We start from the raw sequence: 25,215 nt of genomic DNA on the forward strand, positions 1-25,215 counted from the left end.
TGTTTTCTCCTTCCTAAAGACAGTAGCGTAACCAGCAGATCAGCACTACATGACAAGACATCTTAAAGACTGAATTGCCAGTAGGTTTTAGTTAGCACGAGTGATGTTTTCAAAGTTATGCATTCTGTTAATTTTCATCGTTAATTATTATTGTGTTATGTTTGGCTAGGAAACGAAAATATGTTGGGAAATGTGCTTTTGAGCTTCTGGCCGGAGCCATCTGGAACAGGTTATTGCGCTGCTTGTGTTATGAGATAGCATTTAGAAGTCAGCCACTGAGTGAAGCCGACCTCAGCTGACAGCATAAGGTTAGTCTGTCTGTGGCAAAGGAGAGGGAACCCTCCCCAGATACCAAGAGTTTGCAGTTGGCATTCTGTGCTAGGAGGTGAAAGAAATATGCCCAAATCCCTCCAGGCAGAATTAAGGTTTGAGACCAAGTTTCACGTGTGCTTAGTGCTGTTCAGATGGCAGCAGGGTGATAATTGTTGCCTGTTGTGTATTATATTGACACATGACAATATCAAAAGCTTGCTTATTTGGCAGTCTCAGGAACATTTTGATCAATCTCCAGGGTCCAGCCTGTGAATCTCATTGGTGCTTGGGTGCAGTCAAAATGCAATCGATTCTGCAAATGCCCAGCAGTTGTGCTTTAAGTGTTTTACCAGTTTTTGTGATAGAAAATTTGGTCCCGTGAGTTTTGGTAGAGCAAAATGGATGTTTTAAGTATCTAGAGTTTGGACATGGGCCTTTAAAGTGTCAGTTATAGACTTTTTCTTTTTCTTTTTTTTTTTTTTTTTTTTAATTTACTGAATTCAGGTCTGCATGACTGTGTAAAAGATGTCTATGACTTGTCACTTTCAATGGCTTTGGGCTTGCACATTTATCACCATACACATCTGTGTAATTTGACTCTGCTCTCACAGTTTGACAGTGTCCTTGGGAATGTTCAGAGAGAAAACTTGAAAAAATTATAAGATCTAAGAAGGGTGTTTGGTAAATATAATACCAGAACTTAAAAAGAAGATGAAGTGTTGTAAAAGTTAGTAGATGACAACTTACATTTGTGAAGCAGACATTTTGATCAGGAATGCTGAGTGTAATTAATTCTCCCTGAGTTCCCTGGCCTAAATACAGCTTTTGTCCTTGCATTCAGAAGCTGTTACATTACATTTTCTGGTGCTGAGGGTCACTGTTTACCAAGTGTTCTGCATTATCTACAGGAGCATGGTGCAATTCATACATTTTGTGGAGGGTAGAGTTAAGGTTATGCTACACAGCTTGTGTGTCCTTTATGTTTATATATTACAATTTTCAAAATCCAAGTCTTAAACATAATTGGAGCTATAGTTTCAACCTTAGCTACGCACAAAGAAAGCTTTCAAGACCATATTCAGTTACTTACCAGAACCCCATTTTGTACTGTGAACACCTGCTCATGAAGACAAAGTCAAGGTAGTCTAAATAAGTTAGTGGATTTTGGAACAGGGGGAAACAGTTGACCATTGAAGTGAGAGTGCTGCTCCACCTAAGTCAAGCCACCAACCTAAGCATAAATGGTGAAGACATCAGAAGATAGTGTTGAAAGACACATTGAATAATCTGTCCATTTATGGGGTGAACAAAAGAGGTTGTGTACCGCAAATATCTCCCTTTCTGCAACTTTTCATATGAAAGGAAGATGTGAGAAGGGTGTGGCTACACCTCATTATTTTGTGGCTGATTGTAGTTACTGAAAGGTACTGCAAAAATTTCACTTAGCCATAACATTAAATCCTTTTATTTAGGAAAAAATATAAAAATAAAACCCACCACACTCTGAACTAGCCCAAGTTGTGGTTTCATATGCTTTTTATATTCTCAATTTTATCCACTCAATCTATCTGATGGAGTCAGGAAAAAGCAAAACATTCTTAAGGGAGCCGCTTAGGTGATCAAATCTGGATTCATCTCCTCTCTCCAGCGCTGGAGCACCTCTTCCCGTTGGCTGATGAATCAGGAATCTTTCATCTGGGGCACTTCTTTGTGAGCAGATTTGTGCTGAACCCATACAGGGATTCTGGCATGCATACTATGATTTTGCCATGTAAGGTGAGAAAAAATCAGCGAATCAGGAAGTGAAGCATCAATAAATGTAAGAAACAAGTCCTTCATCCAGAAATATGGATCCTCAGAACATCTACTTTGCTGTAGAGCTGGTTCTAACAGTTTCAGTAGATCTTCATACACCTAAAATAGAGAAAGTGATGCTACTTTTAGGCTTGCTAGCTCTCCAGATCACCGAGTGTGTTGAGCAACACTAGATCTAAGATGGAACAATGGTATAACTAACAGTTAACCTTTACCACAAGCAAAACTTGCCCAGTCCTTGCTTTCCAACTTCTGTTGGTTTTCTGATCCACGACAAAACTTTACTCTCAATGTGCTCGGTTGGATTGTTCACAAGTATCTTCTGTGGGTTTTTGGTAAGTTTTGGGAAGTCTATTCAAAATAAATTAATTGGTTCTTGTTTATCTGCAAATATATTGACACTAGGAAAATGTTTAACTTTCCACACAACACAAGTGATGTAAGGAAGTCACTGAGAGACAAGCTGTCAAAAGTGGCACTGAGCTTCTGGCACTGTAATTTTTGAAAAATCATTTGGACAATTGCAACTAGTTGCATACAGAGCTCTTGTGCTTTCCATTGACATAAATATGACTTGTGGGTGCTCAACAGCCTTGAAGAAGCTATATTTTTGTATGTAAAGCTGTTTATCCACACTTAGAAGCCATTTTTATGAATATCTGTTCTAACAACTCTGTTTCTTAGTTTCTCAGTCCATAATGGAGAGACGTGTGATAGATTTTATCATGTCGGACCTTTCATGTTTCTTGAGAATAAAGGGTTTCCTAAGATGGAAGCGTCTACAAAAACTGTAAGTATTCATTTCATGTCTATGTCTGCATTTAATTTTAGTGTTCATCTGTGGATCTAGCACAATCTTTGCAGCATCTGATTGCTCACATCTCATAAGTGTACTGCTTGACCTGCTAAAGATCTGCCTGTGACAAAGTTGCAAAACACCTGAAAAAGTACTTTATTTCCTTCCTCTTCAGTCATAACCGGAGATCTGCAGGAATCATCTTTCCTGAGAAATTGCATTTCACAAGCTCCCTTAAGCACGGGGTCAACTTGAAAAGGGCCAGTGTTTGTAGACAGACCATTTGCTTTTGTTTGAATGTTTAATTTGTTTATTCCTGTTTTCAAGTAATCCCTAAGCAATATAGTTCCTGTAGCTGTGATGGTTATGAATTCAAGTTATTCACCTCCCAGAGGGTCAGAACTTTCATCGCTATGCCATTGGCATGAAGCAGTGAGTGTTGCATATTCATCGTCCGAGACACCGGTTAGAGGGCCTCAAAAAAGCCTGACTTTTTTGTTCTCAGAACAAGGAAAACAATCCCTTCCCTTCTCCGGTCCCTTGATAAGAGTTTCTGTCCAATAACGGTGCTCTCTGCTCTGAGGCACATTTAACTGTGAAGTTTGCAGCGGGAGAGGCTTTCCTTCAAGCTGTTAGTGTTTTATCCTGGCAGGCTCCTCGAGATTGTTGTGAGGAGTCTAGCCAGTTGGTGAGCTTTGTAATCTAAACCAGCTGTCCCAGGCTGAGGCCCCCATTTGCATTGTTTAACATACTTAGAAAATGAAGTGTTCATTTTTAACATTCCTCCTCCAATTGGTTTAATGCTGAATTACAGAAGAGAACTAAGCAAAACCAGGTGCTTTCTCTGTATTCTCTCCAGTGTCTGAGGAGGTACAGACTGCTCCCGATCTTCTCCATTACTTGCTATTTCATTCTTTGGACTATAAATGACTGAGGAACTGAAGTGCTAGCAGAGGGTAATGTTTGGAAACACTTTCTAGTTATTCATCAGCACAGGCTCTGTTTTTTTTCCACCTTTCCCCAACAGTTTTGGACATGCAAGGATTAAAAAGGTAAGTGCTATGCATGAAACTTCTTTACTTACTGAAGGGAAACTTACTTGTGGAAAATATCTGTGGCAAGGATTCAGTATGCCAATCCACTTGCTAAATCCATTTGCAAAGAGACGGGATCTCAATGGTTAGAGGTGGGGAAAGACAATCTGTCTGTTATTAAAACTGTGCTATCTCTGAAGATTTTCTTCTTAATCTGTGCTTATATCCTCCACTTTAAGAACCCCAATATCGGTGGGAGTGCTGAATTGCAACTGCAAACAAGCCCCCTGGCTGCAGTGATTGATTTGAAGCTAATTAGTTACTATTGCAGAAGTTAATTACTAGTTTAAAATACTCTGCCTGCTGGACGAGCTGCTGTGACCAGCTGAATAAAGCATTGATAGGCTGTGCTGTATGTCTGCTGATAATTCTTGAGCAGATTTGAGATCTCAAATAATGGGCAAACTGCGATGGTGGCTGCAGACAGAACACGTATGAGGCAATAAGGTCACCCCCACCCCAGGAGGGAAGAATATATCATCTTGTAACAGCGGAAACTAAAGACCGCCTAGAAAAGTACGAGTTCTGTCTGACTGATTTTATGGCAGATTTTGCTAGTGTGTACTGCTCTGCAACACCGTGAAGTGCACCCGTGTCGCTATGTATGTTAACACACAGCTATAACCTGTTGTATTTCCTTCTAGTGCTGCCCTTGCTATGCACAGAGTGAGTGTGCAGAATTTATACCCAGTGCCAGATTTAAAACATCTTCAAAAAAATTTAAAGGATTAATAGATGAAGTGCAAGCCTAAATAGATAACTCTGTACTTTGAATGCTTTGCATCCGACTCTTACAGAAAAGTCTGTGTAGAATTTGCTTTTCCTTGTCACTTAGAGGCTGCCAACAAGCACGATCTGCCTCCGCAGCACTACGAACAACCATTTTAGGGTTTGTGTTTACTTTTCAGAGCTTGTGCCTGTTTCCACATTTCAAGCAAATGTGTCCAAATGTGTCGGTCTCTGCTGGTGCATGGTTTTGTCTGATGCATTTGTAGGTCTTGTTCAGCGGCTCAGTTTGCACTGGAAATCGGAGACAGCTCTAAGAGAGAAAGTTGGCAGCTTAGTGGAGTAGCAGAACTGAGACTACCTAAAATATCCTGTGCTTCCTGTGCTGGTTTTGTGGGAAATGTATACAATTGCCGTTCAGAACTAGAATCCAAGCTAAACAAGGTGGGGGTTTAATAGTATTGAGAAGAAATTTTCTATAAGGCAGAGGCAAAACACTGAAATCTGTAGTACAGAGAAAAAAAAGGTATTTCTTGCTGTCCTTTCCTGCTTTCCTACTTGGAGGTGGGGGGTTGGTTGACTGGAGAGCTTTCATGCTCCAGGTAAAGAGTCCACTATATAGCCACAGAGCTCTGTTAGCGAGGGACCCTCTTCTCTCAGCTGCAGTGAAGAGACCCAGCAAGTCCCGCTAGATGCTAAGATGACTGGGGAAGTCTCCACTGAAGATAGCAGCTTCTAGTAGCTGATGACCTGGCACAGTGTGTCTACTTGCAGAGCAATGTAGTACTGAAGACTGAGGAAAGGGACAGAATCTGGCCCCAAGAAAATGGATTAATCTCAGATATAGTCTCCTGGGGATGAAGTGCGGTTTAGCAGCTAGCGCAACTGGCGTGGATTCAGGACCTCCTGCATGACAAGCCTGCAGTCCTGCCAATGAGTTGCTCTGTGAGCTTAGGAAGGGCCCATGTGCTGGTTTACCCATCTGTAAAATGTGCACAGTGTGCATGAAGAACTTGGATATTGTCAAAAGAAAGGTGTCAGAGAGAGGCAAAAATGCTTTACTGAATATTATGTGTTTGTTCATTAAGCAGCTACTGCGTGGGGTGGTATTAAAAGAAAATATTAGTGAATACTTATGTACAAATCAATTCTGATCCCAATTTCATAAAACCATAGCAAAATTAATGACTCTGAGATCTGAATCTGGCCCACAATCATATTGCTCTCTCTCCAGAGGCCAAATTCATGTTGACAAAACTCTGGAATGCACTGAAGTGTCACTACAGATTAACTTGTCCGTGTGTATTTAATTCTGTATAACGAGCCTGGATATCAGAAGGTTTTCAGCCTATTTTCTATGCACATTACAGGATACTGACTGCTTTCACACTGGCCGTCTGCCTTTCGAACCCTGGAAAAGCACAGGTGAGAGGTGCACAGAGAGATCTCTGTACTGTTTTATACTGAAGCACTATATGGCATGAGACTTAACTGGCTAACAGGTGAATAGGAAGCTCTGTGGTCTGGGGTTTACATGAAAAGGAAGCTGTGTGGTCTAAGGGTTTAGAGGGGAGGACTTGGAGCCAGCAGGATTCTGGAGTTGAACAAGGACTTAGCTTTTTGACTCATCCTTGCCAGCTCAGCAAAATATCCCTGCAGAAACCTGGACCTCACTAAAAACCTGATTCTGCTTCTGAACTGAACATGTCTGAAAAAGGAAATAAGAAAAGTCATCCCACAAGAGCAGGGACAGTTCAGTTCTGTGATGGGGAACACCAATGTTTGGAAAACTCAGTCACGTAAACAGGCATGTTCTGTGCATAGCAGTCTGGCAGAATCTTAAGACTTTGTTTTTGGACTGCAAGCCTGAATGACTGCATCCTAGCTAGGGCTTCGCTTTAATTTGTGCCCAAAGCCATTTTTGTTCAAGATGCAGGGCTTTTGAGGGTGGATGGAAGTAGAGCAGTCCAGTTCTTGAAATAGCAGAAGCATTAGTTCTTTGTGTTCTTGGGCTCCAAGTGGACTTTAAATTAAGAAAAACAGTTCCCAAAGGCATGTTAAGCTTGGATTCCTAGTTGATAATCCAGATATGCTCAATGTCCAGAGCTGTGTTTCTAAATACCTTTGCCAAAAGACTTTGAAAAGTAGTTGTGTTTTTCTTCTGTTAGGTTGAAAATTTCCTGCATGTGGCGTGCTTACTGATATTTTTGTGAAAATTGGATCTGTATGGGAAATGCTTTTCATGCCCCTCGAGAATTTTTGAGATGTCTTTAAGGGTTTGTTTTTATAATTTAAAAAATATTATTTCCAATGTTTTTTTTAATAGAAACATCTTGTACCATAAATTAATTTTGAAGTCCAAGCAAAAAAACAACTTGAAACCAAATGATAGCAACAAATTCTTTCTGAAGATATTGAAACAGGTCATTTCAATATTGGAAACTTTTCTAGAATAAAGCTTAAGAAAACTGTTGAAATCACTTCTACAATAGTCTCAGTGTTTCTGAATCATGGTTTACTGTGGAAAAAAATAATTTTGTTAAAAACTAACCCAACTTTTCCATCTAACCTAGTTGTAGTGTGTGAACTACAGCACAGGAGAAAATAAGAAAAGGTTGAGTATGTAAGTTCTCTAAAACGTGAGGCTGATTATACATTCACTCATCAGAATACCTTCCCCACCGTGATACCAAAGTATCTTGTAATGCCAAAATAAATGAAGGCAGAATTCCTTCCCACATGTTTGACACTATTACTAGTGGTTCTGTGTATTTGGGCATGCAAATGGCAGGTGCAGTTCCAATAGTGCCATGTATTTCGTGTCATGTCCCCTCCCAGCTTTTGCAGTGGCCCACTTCCATTGACTAATCTATCTCACACCTTGTCTCCAACCTACAATTCGCTACTTCTCCAAACATATGCAAAGTACTTTAAGGTTTTCCGTTGTTTTTTTCCACAGAGTCCAAAATGAGTGTCTTTAGCATTTAACAACAACAACAAAAAAGGAGGAATCCTGAATACACTCCCACCACGTACCCTCTGGTTCCTTCAGTGGTTTTTGTTTTCTTGATGTCTCTTGCCCACCTGCCTTCCCATTACCCACTTACTGGAAGGATCGACTTGTGTCGACTGCGTGGCCCACTGCCACATGCCCAAAGGCTCTGTCAAAAACTAGGGAGAACAGGGAATCATTTTAATGGGTTTTGACAAAAGTCACTAGTTAGAAATGCTGAGGAACATGGATTAGGTGTTGAAGACTCCAGGTTCCAGCCCTGACCAGCAGTGTAGGATAGGAAGAAACGAGGTTTCCAGTGACTTTGTATGCATAGAACACATGTTGTGTACAGATTTATCCCCTAAAAATCTAAATGTTTTGTGTGAACTAAAAGCCTTACTTTTTTAAGTTTGTGTTTTAACTCTGGCTTCAGGTCAGCTGGCTAGCTTCTCGAGAGTTATGTACTGAACCATCTACATGTGGAGTTTCAAAGCATGTTAGAGAAGTCAGCTAGTACCTCTGAACTGATGCCCCCTTGTTCTGGCAAAAACAAGATCCCAAAATAGAAGAACACAGCTTCTGTGTTAACTCCTGGTAGGGAGTGTGTGGCACATCAGGTGTTGGCTATCCCAGCATATCCCAGCAGAGAGTAACAGCCTGAAACTATCACCACCTGTGGAAGTGGCCTTCTGGGTTAAGGGGCTGTCAGGCGCTGGAGGTCTCTGGTTCATTCCTCGTTGCCTGTCCTTTAGGGAAGGGACTTTATTTTGGTGTCCTGAACATTCTGGTGTAGTGCTGAACAGTTCTACTAAGCGTGATAACCCAGGTGAGCATCTGACTCTGCAGCTGTCTGATTTCACAGTTACTGAGTGTCCTTTGTTTTCTCCTTTTAGCAACAATGCACTAATGGGTTTGACCTGGACCGTGCCTCTGGGCAATGCTTAGGTAGGATTTTAATTACATCAATGAACTTAATTCGGGGTTCAGAAACACTGCCTTTGTTAACTTTGTGCTGTTCTTGGTATGTTTTAGGTGAAAAGTCCTTGCTGTGTGATAAATGTGTGTGTGAATAAATACATGTGTGTATATATATAAATGTGTGTGTGCATTTACATAGCCCAAGGATATATCGATCTGTGACATGGGGATACTAACTGGCTGTCAGTGCTTCCCAAATACTTGTAATGCAGTGAAATGAGTTTGGGAGCTCAGTCGCATTGCTAAATAACAAGGGTTGTTCATCCTCCTTCTCTGTCTCCTCCAAACTCAGTGTTCTGTACCTGCAGGCCCCAGATAAAGTTTATTACTGCTCTGTGTTGAAACTCTAGGACAATCAGTGAAGCAGGTGTAGGGAAACATTCACTTTACCCTATAGCACCTTTTCATAAATGAATGCGAAGGGAGGCTCTCAGTCTCCAGGGCAGCATCTTCTGTGTGAATTAAAGTCCCTCAAACAATGAGGGGGAAAATGAGCAGCAGGCTGCTTGCTCTGTCATGGCAGTCAAATGCTTCTGTGCTCTGAGAACCAAACAAACATTCAGTTTGGGTAAACCACTCGTATCTTTCTAAATTTGATTCAACAACAATCTCAATTGGAACAAGAAAGAGGCCTGAACCACGTCCCCAGATCTGAACATCCCTAACTTTTTCTGTGGGAGGGAGCTTGGGAGTTCCAAATCAGAATCCAAGTTTCACAGCTGGGCAAACCAAGCCACCAGTGTTTGAAATCCTGATCTGCATGTTGTGGTTTGGACAGACCCACTAGCAGGAATAGGCGGTAGCATGCTGTAGCCATGTGTAAATCAGTGTTTAAACCGAACATTTATAGAATAACAAAGCAGGCTTTCCCCTCTCCCTTTAATGCTGAATTAAAACAAGTAGAACACAGGATATATGGAATATATGGGAAGTTTCCTGATCTAGTGCAATCTAACTTTAAAGCAAGGATCTGCAAAGAAAGATTAGCCCTTCTGTTCAAAGAGAGTATCAAATTTTTAGCAAAGTCTTGATTAAAAAAAAAAAATTAACTGTTTTTCAGATAGCTCACGCTAAGAAGCAATCACTCACTTAACTTCTGCAATTTCCTTCCAGATATTGATGAATGTCGGACTATTCCTGAGGCCTGTAGAGGAGATATGGTGTGTGTCAACCAGAATGGTGGCTATTTATGTGTACCCCGAACAAACCCAGTGTATCGATCACCATATCTGAATCCTTACTCAAATATTTATCCACCGCCCCCAGCACCAGGCCCAGTTCCTAACTACCCTACTGTTACAAGACCTCTGATATGTCGATTTGGGTACCAGTTGGATGAAAACAACCAGTGTGCTGGTAAGTAGTAGAAATCTTTATTCTGCATTTTTATTTACATTAAAGCTTGTCTGACATTAAAGAAACAATTGTCCTACAATTGTCCTTTGGTTATTCTTGTGTCACTGAAGCCCAAGATGCTGAAACTTATTTTAAAGGGTGTGAGCTGTACATTCCGTATAGTCATAACTCAGTGCAAGCTAAGACATGTTCTAGTCTGATTATTTAATGAGGAAATCTGCTTCTATGAGAGAAGTAATCTTTTTATGACATAAAAAAACATCTGATGGTAGGTGATTTGTTAATTAATCAAAAGGATGCCTTTCATGCTTATGATTTTGTCCTTGAGAGATGGCATGGCCTGCTTTTGAAGTATTAGGCTGGGACTGAGGAAATACTGATTTGGTTCTTGGTTGTATGTGACCCTGTCCAGATTTCTGGATGTAGGTCTTTCACCTGTAGATGGTATAAATAAGAGTTGTTTCTTCCAATGCTTTGTGTTCTTCATTTAGACTATGATGCCTTTGGAGTACATCTTATCTAGAGGGTATTACACAACTCTTGGTACTACTACCGGTGCCTTAATGACTATATACTTCTCCAGCTGAGACTGGAAATCTCTTGTTCTAGGTACTGCACAAACACACAGAGAAAGAATTGCTGCCCCAGCAGACCTTTGATATTTTCTTAGGACCTTGGTGTTCCCCAGTCTCCAATAATAATAATAATAAAATAAGTAACTCTGTGTTCTTGTGTTGGTAGTTCTTCTATTGCAACTTCTGGCTAGACTTTGATTTCACTTACTCCATTTTATACCAGGTTTACCATACATCTAATCTGGTTCTGTGTTATGCAAATTTATGGGAGATTTGGAATAAATCCCTTTTGGTTTGCTTGCTGTTGATGATGTCATGTTACAAAGGAATGGAGAGAAAATTTCTGAACTAATCCAAAGGAAATTCCACTGGCCAGGATATTCATTTTGATGCCAGACTTGGCTACAAGAGATCAGAATCAAGCCAATCACTGGTGACTGTCAGAGTAAATGCTGCAGATGTAGCTCACAGGTCTACCGCAAAGTTGGTCTCTAACCACTGCTTCTGGGTCTCAGTTTTCTATTTGTTATTGTGTGTAGCTAACTCGTATAAAAGTTTTGGTGATTTTTTTGTTGTTGTTGTTTTAAATAGAATTGGTCTCTGACAAGTATAAAAGCCCAAATCAATGGAGATGTGTGCTTTCAGTAGAGAATTTTGTCTGTCTGCAAACTAAGGAATTGCATTTAATGCAGAACGTTTCTATTTGAATTCTGCTGCAGAACAACACGAGCGGAAACTGACTTGTCTTCTGAGAAGATTTTGCCTTCTTGTCTGGAATTTCTGGCAAGACTTGGTTTCTAATGATGTACTTCATTTGCTTCCCTATGTGAGGAGATCATGATGTGTCTCAGGAGACGTGGAAGTACAAATTTAAATTCAAATTATTTGGGGCACATTTTTCTATAGTTGAATTATTGATCTCACTATTATCCAAGGTAGCAGAAATACATTTTCTAACTAGCACTAGTAGTAATATATACTGTAAAATGAAATAAATAAACACCTTTTTAATTTTATTTTTTATTTTTACAAAGAGTTTTGAAATCCTGGGATAACTGTTGAGTTTGCTGTAAAAATAACCATGTATGCCATTCAATCCTTTAAAAATTTCAGCCAGTCCTTCTGGTGTTAGTGAACAGATCATCTTAAGTTAAGTATTGATTTGTAGGCTTTCAGGAGTGTTTTTATTTTGCTAACTTTGATGTAGGTGAATCAGGAAATGGGACAGTTAATAGAAAAGAAGTGCTGAAATCAAAGGGGAAATGAAATCCCTATATTTACTGTCTGGCCTGCTGCACACAAACCATACAAATCAAAACAGGTGGATTTTGGAAACTTTGACAGTGGAACTTCCAGCCTGTAAAGGCTGTGTCTGTTTCCATCCATGCTGGCAGAAATGTGAGGACTAATTCTTAAATCAGGGCTGTTCGCTTCTGTCACTTTAACTTTCAGACATGGGAATTTAATTGTGAGGGAAAGTTTGGTGAATAGAGACATTAACAAGAATAGATGGGAAAAGACAGACTGCTATTTGAGTATCACAGTTAGCTGGAAACAGTTTTTGAAAGTCTACATCAGGTTTGAATTTGGGCGAATGGTAGGTCATGTTTGTGTTAGAGGAAGAAAAATGAAACTTAAAGAAAACAAGACCTGTCAGATTGAAAGGGTCTCTGCTGAACTTAGGTTTCATTTTTGATTTAGTGAAATCCCGGGAGACATTCACTGTCTTGATGCACTATTTATTTTTGTGTCTCTGTGCCGTAGGATGGAAAGTGTAGGCACCAAGAGAATGGTGTGAAGCACTGCATGTCTCACTGCAGTGGCAGGAGAAAGGTCTTGTCCCGTTTCCAGGACTTCTGGTGCAGTTAACGGGGCTGATGTTCAGCCTCGTGCATGAAGGTTGTGGATGTGAGGCACCAGGGGAACTTGAGAGGGTCCCCAGGCAGCACCGAAATTTCACCCAAGTCATTCAAGAAAGGCTGAATCGCACGAGTCACAGCTCCATCTTACGCTAAGCAAATTATAAGCATTGCTCACGTTAGTGGTATTTTGGTCCCTGTATGCTTCCCTGCTTGTCAGCATTCAGCATGCTCTTAGGCTATGAAGCACTTAAAGGGTTAATTTTGTGGTGGAATGGTTGAAAAGAGTAAACTGGAAGTTCTTCTGCCCAGTAGCTGAACCTCTATATAACTTACAGGTTTGTTATGCTGGGGTTCTGGCATCTCCTTCCAGCACCTTCTTTCCAAATAAAAAATTAGACACAGGTATTTCCATTAAGGATGATGAGACTTTTTTCTATTGACTTCAGGGGAAGCAGAGCTAGTCTCATGCCAATGTTTCTGAGAAATCCTTTTTTTTTTTTTTTTTTTTTTTTTTTTTCTTTTTTTTCTTTTTTTGTCTGGTCAGATATGGGGTTACAGATCTGGGCCACATTTTCTATGGCTAGGCCAACAGAAATCTTTACTTTCTCGTTGAATTCCAGTCAAAACAGTTTATTAAACACAGGAACCTGCCCTGGGAGATTTGCAGCCTCAGCTTTGAAACACTGAGCTTGTTCAAGAGACTTCCAAAGTGAAATAGGATAAAAATTTGATCTGGAAGCAGTGTAAGACTTAACAAGCTCTTTTTTTTTTTTTCTTTTTCTTTTTTTTTTTTTTTTTTTTTAACCTCCTTATTGCTAGAGCTGACAGAAAAGGGGAAGGCTATGAGAGGGTCACTCTACCTGCCTGCCAAGCCTCCACGTCCTAGGCTCTCAGAAGAATGTGCACCCCAGGTGTTACAAATAACATTCTCCTCTTGGGGGCTGATATATTGCAACATAGGAAAAAAGAAATCCAAGCATTTTTTTTTTTCCTTTCCAGCTTTTTTGGCTTCTACCTTTTTGACCTGGATGGTCACAGACAAGAGTTAGGTGTCCACGTTCCTTCCCCATCATGTTCACTGCTCAGCCTTACCAAGGATCATTTCTGGACATCTTTTCAAGATCTCCAGGTCTTGTCCCTTGTGAGACAAAACCTTTCCTGGCACAAGTACCTGATGCAATGAGGTGTCCCAATGACACCTGTTAGTGACCACTTCGCCCACTCCAGTGTCCTCCAGATGATGCAGAAGCAGCTGTAGCCACTTCTGGCAGCAGGCAGAGAAATACTTCAACGATAATTTTGTTTTTAAATCTTCTGTGGGCCTGATTCCTGATGGATGGATGGGTATTTTTACTGCTGGAGTTGCTGAATGCCTTATGGCTTGTATGTATAAATGTGCTGTGCTTTCAAATGCATGTGTAAATTCATTCCAAAGCAGGTTGGGAATGATTTACAGCCACAATTAATGCTGGAATAAAAGACCACATTCAGGAAAAAGCAATGAACAACTAGCCTAAGAGCACTGCTCAAACTGTTTGTCTTCTAATGCTACTTCTCTATAAATACTGAATGTTTAGTCATACTAATGACTTTTTGTTTGTGGCACTTGCTCTCGTAACCGTTGGCAAGATTAAAGTGGAGCAAGGGCCCCTGGTCTTGCATTATACATTTGTAAGCTGAGAGTTCTTTCCAATTTCCCTTCGCTCCACCTTGCTGTTTCCTGATTTACAATGATTTTTAAAACATGCCTCGAGCACAGATCCTTCTGGGCATTGTGGAGAAAACTGTAATGGGTGGACTCTTATTTTTGCTTTTTATCCTGTTAATGTAGATGCACAATGTGAGGAGATGATGCGGGTGGGGAGGCATCTTAAGAGGACTGAATGGAGGATTTTGAGCAAGCAATCAGACTGCAAAGATGGAGAAGTACATGTTAGGAAGGGTGTAAGTGTCAAGCAAGATGAGTATGACCTAGAGATGGAAAGAAGGGAAGAGTCCAGTGGAGGAGATAATTTTTTTTTTTTTTTTTTTTTTTTTTTTTTTTTTTACAAATCCTTTACAAGCCTTTTGAAACAAAGGCTAAAAAGAAGAAGCATAAAAACAGCGGGAAATGGAAAGATACTCTTTCCTAGTGAAGTCAGAATTGTTCTGCAAGGCGTCCTCTGTGCAGCAGTCATTGCTTTACCTTTCCTCACTTCCCAGCAATGGCCAGGACTCCCGACATTCCACACCTACAGATCCCCAGCCTGTTGACCATGGAGTGAAACTCCGTCCTTCAAAGCATTACCTTTGCACAGATGGGTTTTAGATCATTATCATTTATATTGCTAGCATACCTAAAACCCACATCCAAGCCTGCAGTCGTACTGACCTGACCTCCACTCAACCTCACGAAGAACAGCCTAGATGAGTTTTCAAGCAAAAGGAACCAGATGTGTCTTCATTTCCCTCTCCTCTCCCCAGATGTACACAAGAAAGTGAAATGAGGTGCCCAGGTCTTGTGGCAGAACTGTGGTTGTGCCAGGGATAGAGCCCAGAGCTGTGCCTTAGCCACTGAGCCAGAATGTCTTATAATAGCAACCCTTCTGCAGTGAGCTCTGTCCTATTAGAAACAGGAGGAAGAAAAGGAGTGAAATGCAGGAGAGACTGTGCCCTGGGAGGGGCAGTATAAAGGAGAAGATAAATGGAATCTGCTCCTGCCATTATCTTTTTTAACCCCAGTTGGCTCAGCTCTGTGTCCCAGGAGACAACATCTCCTGATTAAATTAAGGGTCATGATATGTTTCCTTTACTCCTAAGATGGTTTTCTTGTCAGCTTTTGTACAGGGAAATATAAATTTGGACTTTGTGCTGCCATTGTAACAGGACAGTTGCCTCTCAAGAAAGAGTTGTGGTTGGTAGCTAGGGCTTGGGCTGGAGGATTTTGGACTTGGTTCCTGACTCTGCCATAGACAAACAGGCTGTGTATTTTGGGACTCTAGCTCATGATGTTTAAACTGAAAAAAATCTTTTCTGGGGTTGTACAAGAATCATTTCAGGAACGGATGATAGCTTCTGAGGCAGATTCCTGACTGCTATCATTTAAAAAATAGTAATCAAGAGGAAAAAAAGACCCAGCTTAATAATCTGGCAACAGTGAAGCTTGAAATAAGGAGTGGGGAACTTACTTCGCTAGTGCATTAAACTGGTTCAATATCACAAGGCAGTTTTGTCTATGTTTCTGACCAGATGAGAGGAGAAGTGCCAGAACTTCATCAGTATTTCCCCTTTACTTCAAAAATACCTGTGCTACAAAAGCTTTCAGTGGTTATTTGATCCTGTTGCTTTTCAGTCACCATCTACTTATTCTGTGATCGTTTCTTTTTTTCTCCTTCTCTCCGTCTCCTTCTCTGGAGATATTTAAGGCCCGTCTGGATGCCTACCCGGGCAGCCTGCTCTGAGGAACCTGCTTTGGCAGGGGGGGTTGGACCCAATGATCTTTTGAGGTCCCTTCCAACCCCTTCAATTCTGTGATTCTGTTTCAAGTTCTAGCAAAATTCTTGATGATCGTCCTTTGATTATCTCAGGTAACGACAAGAAAAGACAAGCCAGGTAAAATAAAGATGTGGAGAATACAAACTGTGTGCTCTAAGACAGGATCATATGCCAGGGACTGACGGTTATGATATGTGCTCTGTATGAACATCTGATATTAACATTGTAGAGCATAGATGTACTTAACATAGCCCTGTCCCACTGGATAAACCCACATCATTCGGTTCCAGACAAGCACAGTTATAATTATTTTGGGTCCAGAGACTCGGTGCTTACGATCTGATGGTTTGATCTATTCACAAGCCCACCAGTCTGCTGAAAGGTAATTGTGAGCTGACCATAAAATATTCATGGATGAAAAGGTACATCTGAAACCACTCAGAGCTCCTTCCTCCCTCAGGAAACCATTGCACCAGCACAGAGGAGGGACTGGGGCTGAGGAAAGGTAAGGCTCAGCCTGTCCCTACAGCAGTGTCCATCAGCAGGGTCATTCCTGCATTCCTTCACCTCACCACCAAGCGTATCCTACCCCAGCAGAATTGACAAAGGAAAATGAGGGTGCAAACACTGCTTTTCACTGAAGGAAATGTGTTTGTGGTGGAGGGATTGACTTGATAGAGGAGGCTGCTGTATGTGTCTGTAGCCAGGTAAACTGAGCCTTCTGTGGCTTGGATTATTCCTTCTGTCATTCCTTGCTAAGTGCACTGTAGGAGGAGCACGGTCTGGTGGTTAAAGCACAGGAGTGCTTCATTTATTTGTGAAGCTTCTACTACTCACACAGAAATGGATAAAGCTTGAACCAAGAAATATAACATGCAAGCCAAGAAAGCTGGCATATTATTAAGAAAACTGGCATCTCTACGTGGAGTGAAAAAAGCAGGCTCCTGGGTATGGCAGAATGTAACAGTAAACGCAAGTCTTATTGATCTGCATGTCAGTGCCTTTCAGGCATCACTAGCTGGCCATATTAGTGTGCAATGATGTGAGAAGGGAAAATAAAAATAAGTGTGGCTATGGTATAGTCCCAACTGAACTGCAGTCAGACTGGTTAAATAGCTGCAAAGTCAACTGGAGGCCAAAGCTCCTCTCAGCCCTGTGGTAACGGCCCCCATTGATTTTGAAGATCTTAGGATCTTGGAGCAGAAGTTAGAAGAATTAGAAGAGTTCATTAGGTTTAGTTTAATCTGTCTGAGCCTAAGGCACTGACCCCCCTCAGAACAAGCTGAATCGGCTTATGGACAGGGAGTCTGCTGCCATGTTTTCCTCCTGCCAGATTCCTGATACCATGATGAAGGTTTCTTAGATGCTGTGGGAGAAGAGCAGAGAGCTGGTCACCTTAAAAACTGTGGCAGCCAGGGGAGTGTTTGAATTTGCTTCCAACTTCAGCTTGAACTCAGCTGTTTCTGTCTGTGGATGTGTCTTTACCTGCTTATTATTAGGGGGTGATTGAAAGCTTACTGGTTTTTCTGTAGTGAGGCTGGGAGGGAAGCATAGTGGTATATGGAGGGGGACAGCAGAATGGGTCACACTGCAAAATGTACCTGGGTCATATGCAGAGAGGGGACATGGGCACAGAATGGACAGCATTCATGGCGTGTTGCATGTCCAGGTTCAGGAAGGTTGACGTTCCTGTAGACTGTCCTCTCTCTGTCATGATGTGCTTCAGCTTTCTCTTTGCCTTGGGGTTGGGTGATATCTTTGGTATCCAAAGTGGCAAGAACCCAGGAATCCCATCTCCTTAGCTTTGAAGGCTGCAGGGGAAAAGAGCATCCAAGAGAAAGAGGTTTAGCCTATTCACTGCATTGTGGTTGGTTTGATGGCCTCAGTAAAGCTTGGTGTCTCTGAACTGGGGGTTATTGGTCATTGGGCTATGAGCCAGACAATACAGAGCCTTCAGCTGTCAGCAAGAGCCAGTTGGCAGGAGGCTCTATGTGACTCAGTTAAGAGGAGCACTGCTCGTGCCCAGCCTGCCATATCCCCAGGCATGTGCTGGCCAGGGCAGGGCTCTAACCCCTGCTGTTAATCTCTGAATGATTCCTTAGACTAACCACTAAAAGCGGTTTGATACGTGGGGCTTTGTGGCTGCTTTGCCTTTATTATGTCTTACTTCTAGGGATTTCAGCAGTGCCAGATCAGTTAAAGCCACCATGTACCGATTAGCTCTGTCTGCTCTGGAGCAGACTGAGTGAGAGCTTTCCTTTGTGGATAGCTGTCACGCGAGGCAGACCTGCCAACCAGGCGGTTAAGGGGCTTAAGGAAAATCAAGTCACTTGATGGTGCTGGAAGACTGACAGACTTCACAAGTACCCTTCCTCAAGCCGCTGGCCTTGTGGCTTGCTCCCCTCTTGTTTTCCTGCAGAGTCTGTTTTGGCTGTGGGCGACAGTCCATGCCTAGCGGTCTGCTGGGAGCCTCAGGGACGCTGCTTCTGGGAATGCCTCCTTCTCTCCCTCCCTTTGGCATGGCGTGCAGAGCTCACTGTGTCCTTCCACAACAGAGTGTCTTTCTTTAACTGTAAGGCTTATTTATTTTTGGTCCTGTTAATGGCACCAGCACTCTGCTCAGGCACATGTTAATCGTCGCATGCATTAACAGCACCCGCAGTGCCTAGAGATGGCAGCATTCTCAATGGCTTACAAATCACCATTTTTCTTGGCCTCTCCCTTATATTTCTTGGGTCAGCTTTGTTTCTTTTCTCTTGGTTCCAGCCTGAAATTGGCTGTGGTTTTATATCACAATCAAGACGTAAAGCCAAAATATATAGCAAATATGTATTGGCTCCTTTACCTGTAGAAATCAGCCAGACGGGTGGTATGCTTTGCCAGACTCTATAGATGGAGGTAATGTGCTGGCATTGCTCTTTTGTCTTGTCCCCAGGACGCTGGATGCATGGCAGAGCTGCCACGCAGAAATGTGAGAGCTGCCTGATGTTGTGTGTGGTTTAACGTGTTCTGATCCCTCCATCTGCCAGTTGACTGGCTTCCCATTTTAGTACTTCAGTGATATGACAGAATTTCTCAAAGGAAAAAGCTACCGGGAGGTGAATGGGAGTTGCACTTCGCCGGCCCGGCTCAGGGGAGCAGTCTCAGTGTTCTGCCTCGCACCTGAGGTGCGCTGGCCATGAGGACGATGAGAAGGGCCAAGTTCCTCTTCAGTTTTGACACCAGCAACCCCCCTCTGTTTTTAGTTCATCTCAGCCATAATTTATGGTTGCAGGTGCCCTGTGGTAGAAGGCTGTGCTGCAGTGTAAGGAGAAAGATGGTCTGGTTGATGGGTGGTGGTACAGGTCACAGGACAGCTGAAATGAAGAGCTGGGCTCTCAAGGCTTGGGCAGGCCCCTTGCTCTCACTGACCTCCACTCTTGATGGAAGTTTGACATGCAAATGCCCTTTATTCTAGCCTACAGTCTTTTGCCACAGGCTGCTGGCACAACCTCTGACCTTGTTGCTCACTATTTTTTTCAGCATTGACCATTTACCTGAGGTGAGTCTAGATTTTCAGGCAGGATCATTCAGCACTTTCTGAAACGTAGGGTGTGTAAGGGGTCTTCATTTTGGACCTGGTGGTGCATGTATACAAAAGCACAATTCCTTCTGGAAAATTTCCTTATCTGTGCTATTGCCCATCTCTATATCGATAGCATGCCACTACAGTGAGAATAAATCCACTCGTGTTCATGAAGCATTCAGACACTGAAAGTGCAAGAACAGAGAGCCTAGGAGGAGGGGGAGAGGAGGTTGTCAGGTCCAAATGAATATAAGTGAATCCATGCTCTGATGTCTGAGCTGACACTGGTTTTTGTTCTCTTTTATTTTTTTCCCCTCAAAAAATAATCATAATAATAATTTTTCCTAATATTTTGAGCTTTCATTTTTCTAATGTTTTGTTTTGCTCTGTGAAGTTCTTGTTTTCAAGCCAGCCTGAGCAAGTGAATCATTAGTTGGTGAGCCAGTAAATGGCTTGTTGTATCAAAGGCTGTTTTTGTGGTACAACCCCAGCACACCTGTAGGTAACAAAGAATGGGGAGACTGAACACCCAGTAATACGCACAAGTCAACAAAAGCTACGGTTGTGGTCAGGAAATTAAGGGACTGGAAACCCAGCAGTAGGTGAAGAAATAATCTGATGCTGGGCTGTCTGGTGGGAGGCAGTAATATTGAGAGCAGTGTAGCACTGGGCAGTTTCCCAGTGTTATAAGGTTTCTCATCTCAAAACGCTGAGGGAATACTCCTTTGATATGGTTCTAAGAATGGATCCAAACTACTGACATAAGGCATAAATACTATCAGATAAATGTAGATAAGTTTATGGAAATACCAGTACAGAGCAGCAGCAAGCTGGGGAGCATTACTGAGGCTGACTTTGTTTGAAGCAGTCAAGTATGCTGTAAAGCTGAGGGTAGGATGGCAGCAGTAGGAACTGCAAGTGTCAGAAGCAAAAGTTGTTTGTTGTGGGCAGTACAAAAGAATGCTTATTCTTGAACATGGCATAATTTGCTGAAATGAGGGGAAATTGTTTTAGATTGAGAATAGTAAAATCCCTGCGGATACAGGGATGGGTCAGGTTATACAGGAACATACTAGGTGTGCTACAGGGGTGGAATGGTACTAAATGTATTAGCAGAAATGTTTAAATACTGCCTGAAAAAAATTGTTAATGCTCTCTTGCACCCGTCAGGGTGTGACACATGTTAACGGGTATCTTTAAGTTGATGTGTTTTTTTAGTCCTTTGATGCATTTCCAGCTTCCAGTGTGCATGGAGGTACAGAAGAAAGTTGCCTGCTTTATCAAACCCTGTGAGGTTTGTTAGCATGGGTAAGGGCCTCCACCCATTACATAAGTTACTGTCACCATGGTGGAGGAATGCAAAGCTGAGATAGCTCAGAGGAGTAGCCTGAGGTTCCCTTTCAGGAGGAGGAATCTTGGAGCAGCGTGAAGTGGGACTGCCAGACTGCCACTCCTTACTCCTGGAGCAGGAACGGGGCCAGGGAGGGGAGGTGTGGTCCCAGGGCTGTGAAGCACTGCTGGTTTCCTGCTATTGCAGCCCCTTTGGGGAATCCCAAACCAGGCATAGTCCTTGGATCTCTCATTCGTTTCAGAGGCAGAATTCAGCAATATATAAGGCACTGGTTGCCAGCGAATCACAAAGCATTGCATCTGAGCCTTAATCCAGAAGCAGACTGGAATTATTTTAATCAAAAGCAGGGCTGACTCTGAGATGGAGCAGCCCATATTGACAGCTTTCGGTGTGGGTTTCATGCAGCCTTCCCAAAAGACAGCAGTGTGCCAGCTTTAGGAAGGAGGTGTTCTTCCCTGTTAAAGCAGTCCTGTTTGAAGGTGTGGTTTTGCAAATCTGTTTTACGTTATTCAGCTAGTAAGCAGCATTTTAGGGCAAAATTCTCAGTGAAATAAGTGTGGGTTTGTTTTTCTTGTTTATTTTGTTTTGCTTGCAATGTTACAGTTTGGCTCTTGAGCGTTTTCAAGAGGCTTAACTAGTTGTAGATGAAAAGTGGCATAAGAGAACAATAATAGGCTTGTACAGGGTTACACTTCGTGCTTGTATGCACTGCTGAGGTCACCCCAGAGCCTTCTCCAGGCTGGACAGTCTCAGCTTTCTCAGCCTTTCCTTATAGGAGAGATGCTCCAGTACCTTCACCACCTTTGTTGTCCTTCACTGGACTCTCTGCAGTATGTCCAGGTTCTGGGGAGCCCAGAACTGGTCCCAGCACTCCAGCTGTGGCCTCACCAGTGCTGAGCAGAGCGGAAGGCTCCCCTCCCTCAGCTCCCTGGCAGTTCTTTGCCTGATGCAGCCCTGAGTACTGTTAGCCTTTGCAGCAAGGGCACTTTGACTCCCATTTGATCTGGTGCCTGCCAGAACCCTGAGGGCCTTTTCTGCCAACCTGAAATTTTAACTGGAAAAAGTGAAAATTTTATCAACATATTCCCTGGGCAGTTTTCAAAACCTGCATGTAGATTTGAGTCCAAAGAGCTGTGGCACTGAGGTGTCATATGCCACCAGTAAATGTAATTAGCATCTGATAATGTGCTTTGCATCCACCAATGCCCCAGCTGGTCACGTGCATTCTGAAGCTGATGAGGGAATTGTCATCACAAGATACAAAATACCACCACACACTGCTCTGCTAAAGTCTCAATCTCTCTGCTAGAAGTTTGAGACATTAAACCACTGTAGAAATGCACGATCCATCAGTAGTTCATTCCCTCTGGCCTGAGAGGACCCTGGAATGCTGAATTAACCTTGTCTGCGGTATTCAGTTGGAGATAAGAAAACCACAAATGGAGAAACTCAAGTCATGCTGAGGATTTGCTAACTGTGGTCTGGGCTGGAGATTGTGCCTTTTAAAGCGTGTCTGCTCTCTTGTATGACTAAGTATGACCAGAGTTCTTGTGCTAGTAAGGGGCTACTAACGGCAAGTAATTATAAGGGAAAAATATATAGGATTTAGCTTTTCACTAGAGCAGATCCTCATGATGGAAAACTCACTGGGATGTGCCTTCTGAAGAGTAGGAGGAGGAGTTTGCTTCAGGAATAGCCACAGACATGTTCCATCTGGTTGGGAACATCACCTTTTTTGTTTATTTTCTGTTTTTTTTGTTTGTTTTTAAATATATGAACCGAACATGTTTTGTTTTCAGGCCAGGTCACTTGGAATTGAACCATTTTGGCTTGAGAAAGCTCAGTATGAGCATACATCTTTCTGAGTTTTGTAGGGCCTGTGAGAGCTATGGGGACTTCCCATGCCGTTGGCAATACGGCCAGCCACATGGCCAGCCCTCAGCGCTCACTGGAAATTTCTGTATTCTGGTGCAAAGAGACATACCTCGAGGTTCTCGGGTGAAAAAATCATTCAGATCTGTGTGGGTGAGTAGGGCAGTACCTATTCGAGCTGTAGCTGTATGGCACCCAATGAAATGATCCTTCCACCTTAATAGTTTCTGGTAATTTAAACAGAGATGCACAAAATATTGCCAATGTGAAGCATGCTGATAATAAGGTTTACAACTGAGCTGTGTACAAGCTTTCTAACATCAAAGTTAATGTTTACATTAAGATATATGTTTATGCTAGGACAGATTAAATCAGAAGTTGTTCTCTTGAATTTACTGGAAACAAAGGCTTGCAGAAAATGAACTTTGATCTCAGTCTGCAGTAGAATTTGGATTTTTACAGATAAAGATTTTATTGTGGTAAAAGAATGTAGTGCTGTCCCGGTTAAATGAAGATGCTTGTCTGAAGCCATGAGATAGCTCAGGGTACCAAGGAGTTGTGTCTGTAGGCTTAGTGTTTTCTCTTAGCTGGCAAGAGCCTCTTACTGCTTGCTGCCTTCAGCCATCTTGTGTGAGTCTGGGAGAAGATGAAGCTCGATCCATGTCAGAGGTGCACGTGGACAGGAATGGGGACAAGCTGCAACACAAGAAATCCTTTTTAGATATAAAGGGAAATATTTTCACTGTGAACGTGGTCAAACACTAGAACAGAGGCTCATAAAGCTTGTGGCTAAAGGTTGTACCCTTGAAGAAATTGAAAACTCAGATGGAGAAGGCCCCGAGCAACCCGACTGAGTTGCTCCTGCTTTAAGAGGAGCCTGGGACCAGATGACTTCCTTAGGCTGCCCCTGCCATACCTTGTGCAACGGCTGTGTGAATGAAGTGCCTGAAGTGCAGGCCACTGTGTCTGATATTGGATTTAGCCTTTAATTTATCTCTGCCTTAGACTCCAATAGACTTTGGGTTGTAACATCAATTTAGCACAGGCTTTGAGCTTTAGCATTGATTTTAAAGTCCTGAGAGATCTTTGGGTGGAAGCTGGCATAGTGAAATACAAACAATGATCAGAAAGGAATATCAGCTTCTCAGTGGAGTGAATCCTTGGTTTCACTGAGTGCAAATCGAGTCAACGTCATCCAGATCAACACAACTGGTTTGTGGCAGAATCAGTAGAGGAAAAGTCATACAGAATGGTTTGAGTTAAAAGGGACCTTAAAGATGATGCAGTTCCAACTCATTGCCATGGACAGGGATACCTCCCACCAGACCGGGTTGCCCAAAACTCCATCCAGCCTTGCCTTGAACACCTCCAGGGATAGGGCATTCACAGCTTCTCTGGGCAAGATCTGCCCTTATCTTGATTTATTCAATGATTCCCAGGTCAGGGACAAGGTTCATGCAAGTGTGAAGTAATTTTTACTAGATGTTTCATTTGCTGCAGTTTCAGCCCTACATCTTGGCCTGCCTGGGAGTTTCATAGTCTCCCAGAACTTGTTGTGTTCCTGCTTACAACTTGAAGTTTTTGGGATTAAACAAAACACAACTTTCTCTACCTCTAAAAGCTGGGCAGATCTGCTTTGAGCTCTTACCTCAGGATTTCACAAATGTTGAAAGCTTCTGTGTTTATTTATGTTTTAAAGGTAACTGGCTTTAAAGGTTTTAAAACAGAGGGAGAAAGAGGAAGGGAAAAAGCCCTTTGAGATGAAACACCTCTTTTTCCAGTGAGCCACGAACTGAGTGTAAAGAGAGCAGGAGACTTGCCAGTAGACATCCACATCACACACTGATTCGAACAAACCAAACCTCCCCTATCCACACAGTTTTCCCTTATCCAGGAAGGTTTGCAACCCAGTTGGCCTGCAGCAATTTTTGGAACATTGCAAGGAAGAATTCCAAGCAAATGTGGCTCAATCATTATAAAACAGTCGATGCCAAATCTGAGTTAAAACCAGTTATTTGAGCAGGGATTATAGGCATTTTCCAATGATCACTGCCGCAGAAATAAATAAATAGATGGTTTGCTATGTATACACTCAAAGGGGAATATTGCCCAACATGCATATCTCTTTGCTATTAACAGTAATGAGGACACAGCTGTCTGAGCCTGGAAGCCAGTATTTGCACAGGATAATTTTCAAGGATTTTTCTGCTCTGCTGGCTTTTGTCCACTACCCAGTCTTTGTGTATGAAAGAGCCCCAAAGACCCTAACATTTATACAAGAATTACCTTGGCTTTGCGGTGCTTTTGAGATTGTTATAAAGCGTGCTGACATATGGACAGATTCGAGACTCAGATGAAATGTGAAAAACAGTCTTCTCCTCTGATAAGCTCCTCCGCTCCCTCAGTGCCAAGCATAACACTCCCTTTGCAGTCTATCGCCCCAG

At 42.3% G+C, this 25,215-nt stretch overlaps 1 protein-coding gene across 1 annotated transcript in view; it reads left to right on the forward strand.

Annotated features, from left to right (window-relative positions):
- The first annotated feature begins 3,566 nt into the window (after positions 1-3,566).
- FBLN5 (fibulin 5) overlaps positions 3,567-25,215 on the forward strand; it is a 54,960-nt gene continuing 33,311 nt past the window's right edge. The window contains exons 1-4 of the mRNA XM_082762318.1: positions 3,567-3,975; positions 6,114-6,168; positions 8,632-8,683; positions 9,830-10,072. Coding sequence (XP_082618444.1) covers positions 3,959-3,975; positions 6,114-6,168; positions 8,632-8,683; positions 9,830-10,072 — 367 coding nt within the window. The 5' untranslated portion in view covers positions 3,567-3,958. The remainder of the gene's footprint in view (positions 3,976-6,113; positions 6,169-8,631; positions 8,684-9,829; positions 10,073-25,215) is intronic.

Source organism: Aythya marila (assembly GCF_965140915.1).
Source record: "Aythya marila genome assembly, chromosome: 5".
NCBI classification, from domain to species: domain Eukaryota; kingdom Metazoa; phylum Chordata; class Aves; order Anseriformes; family Anatidae; genus Aythya; species Aythya marila.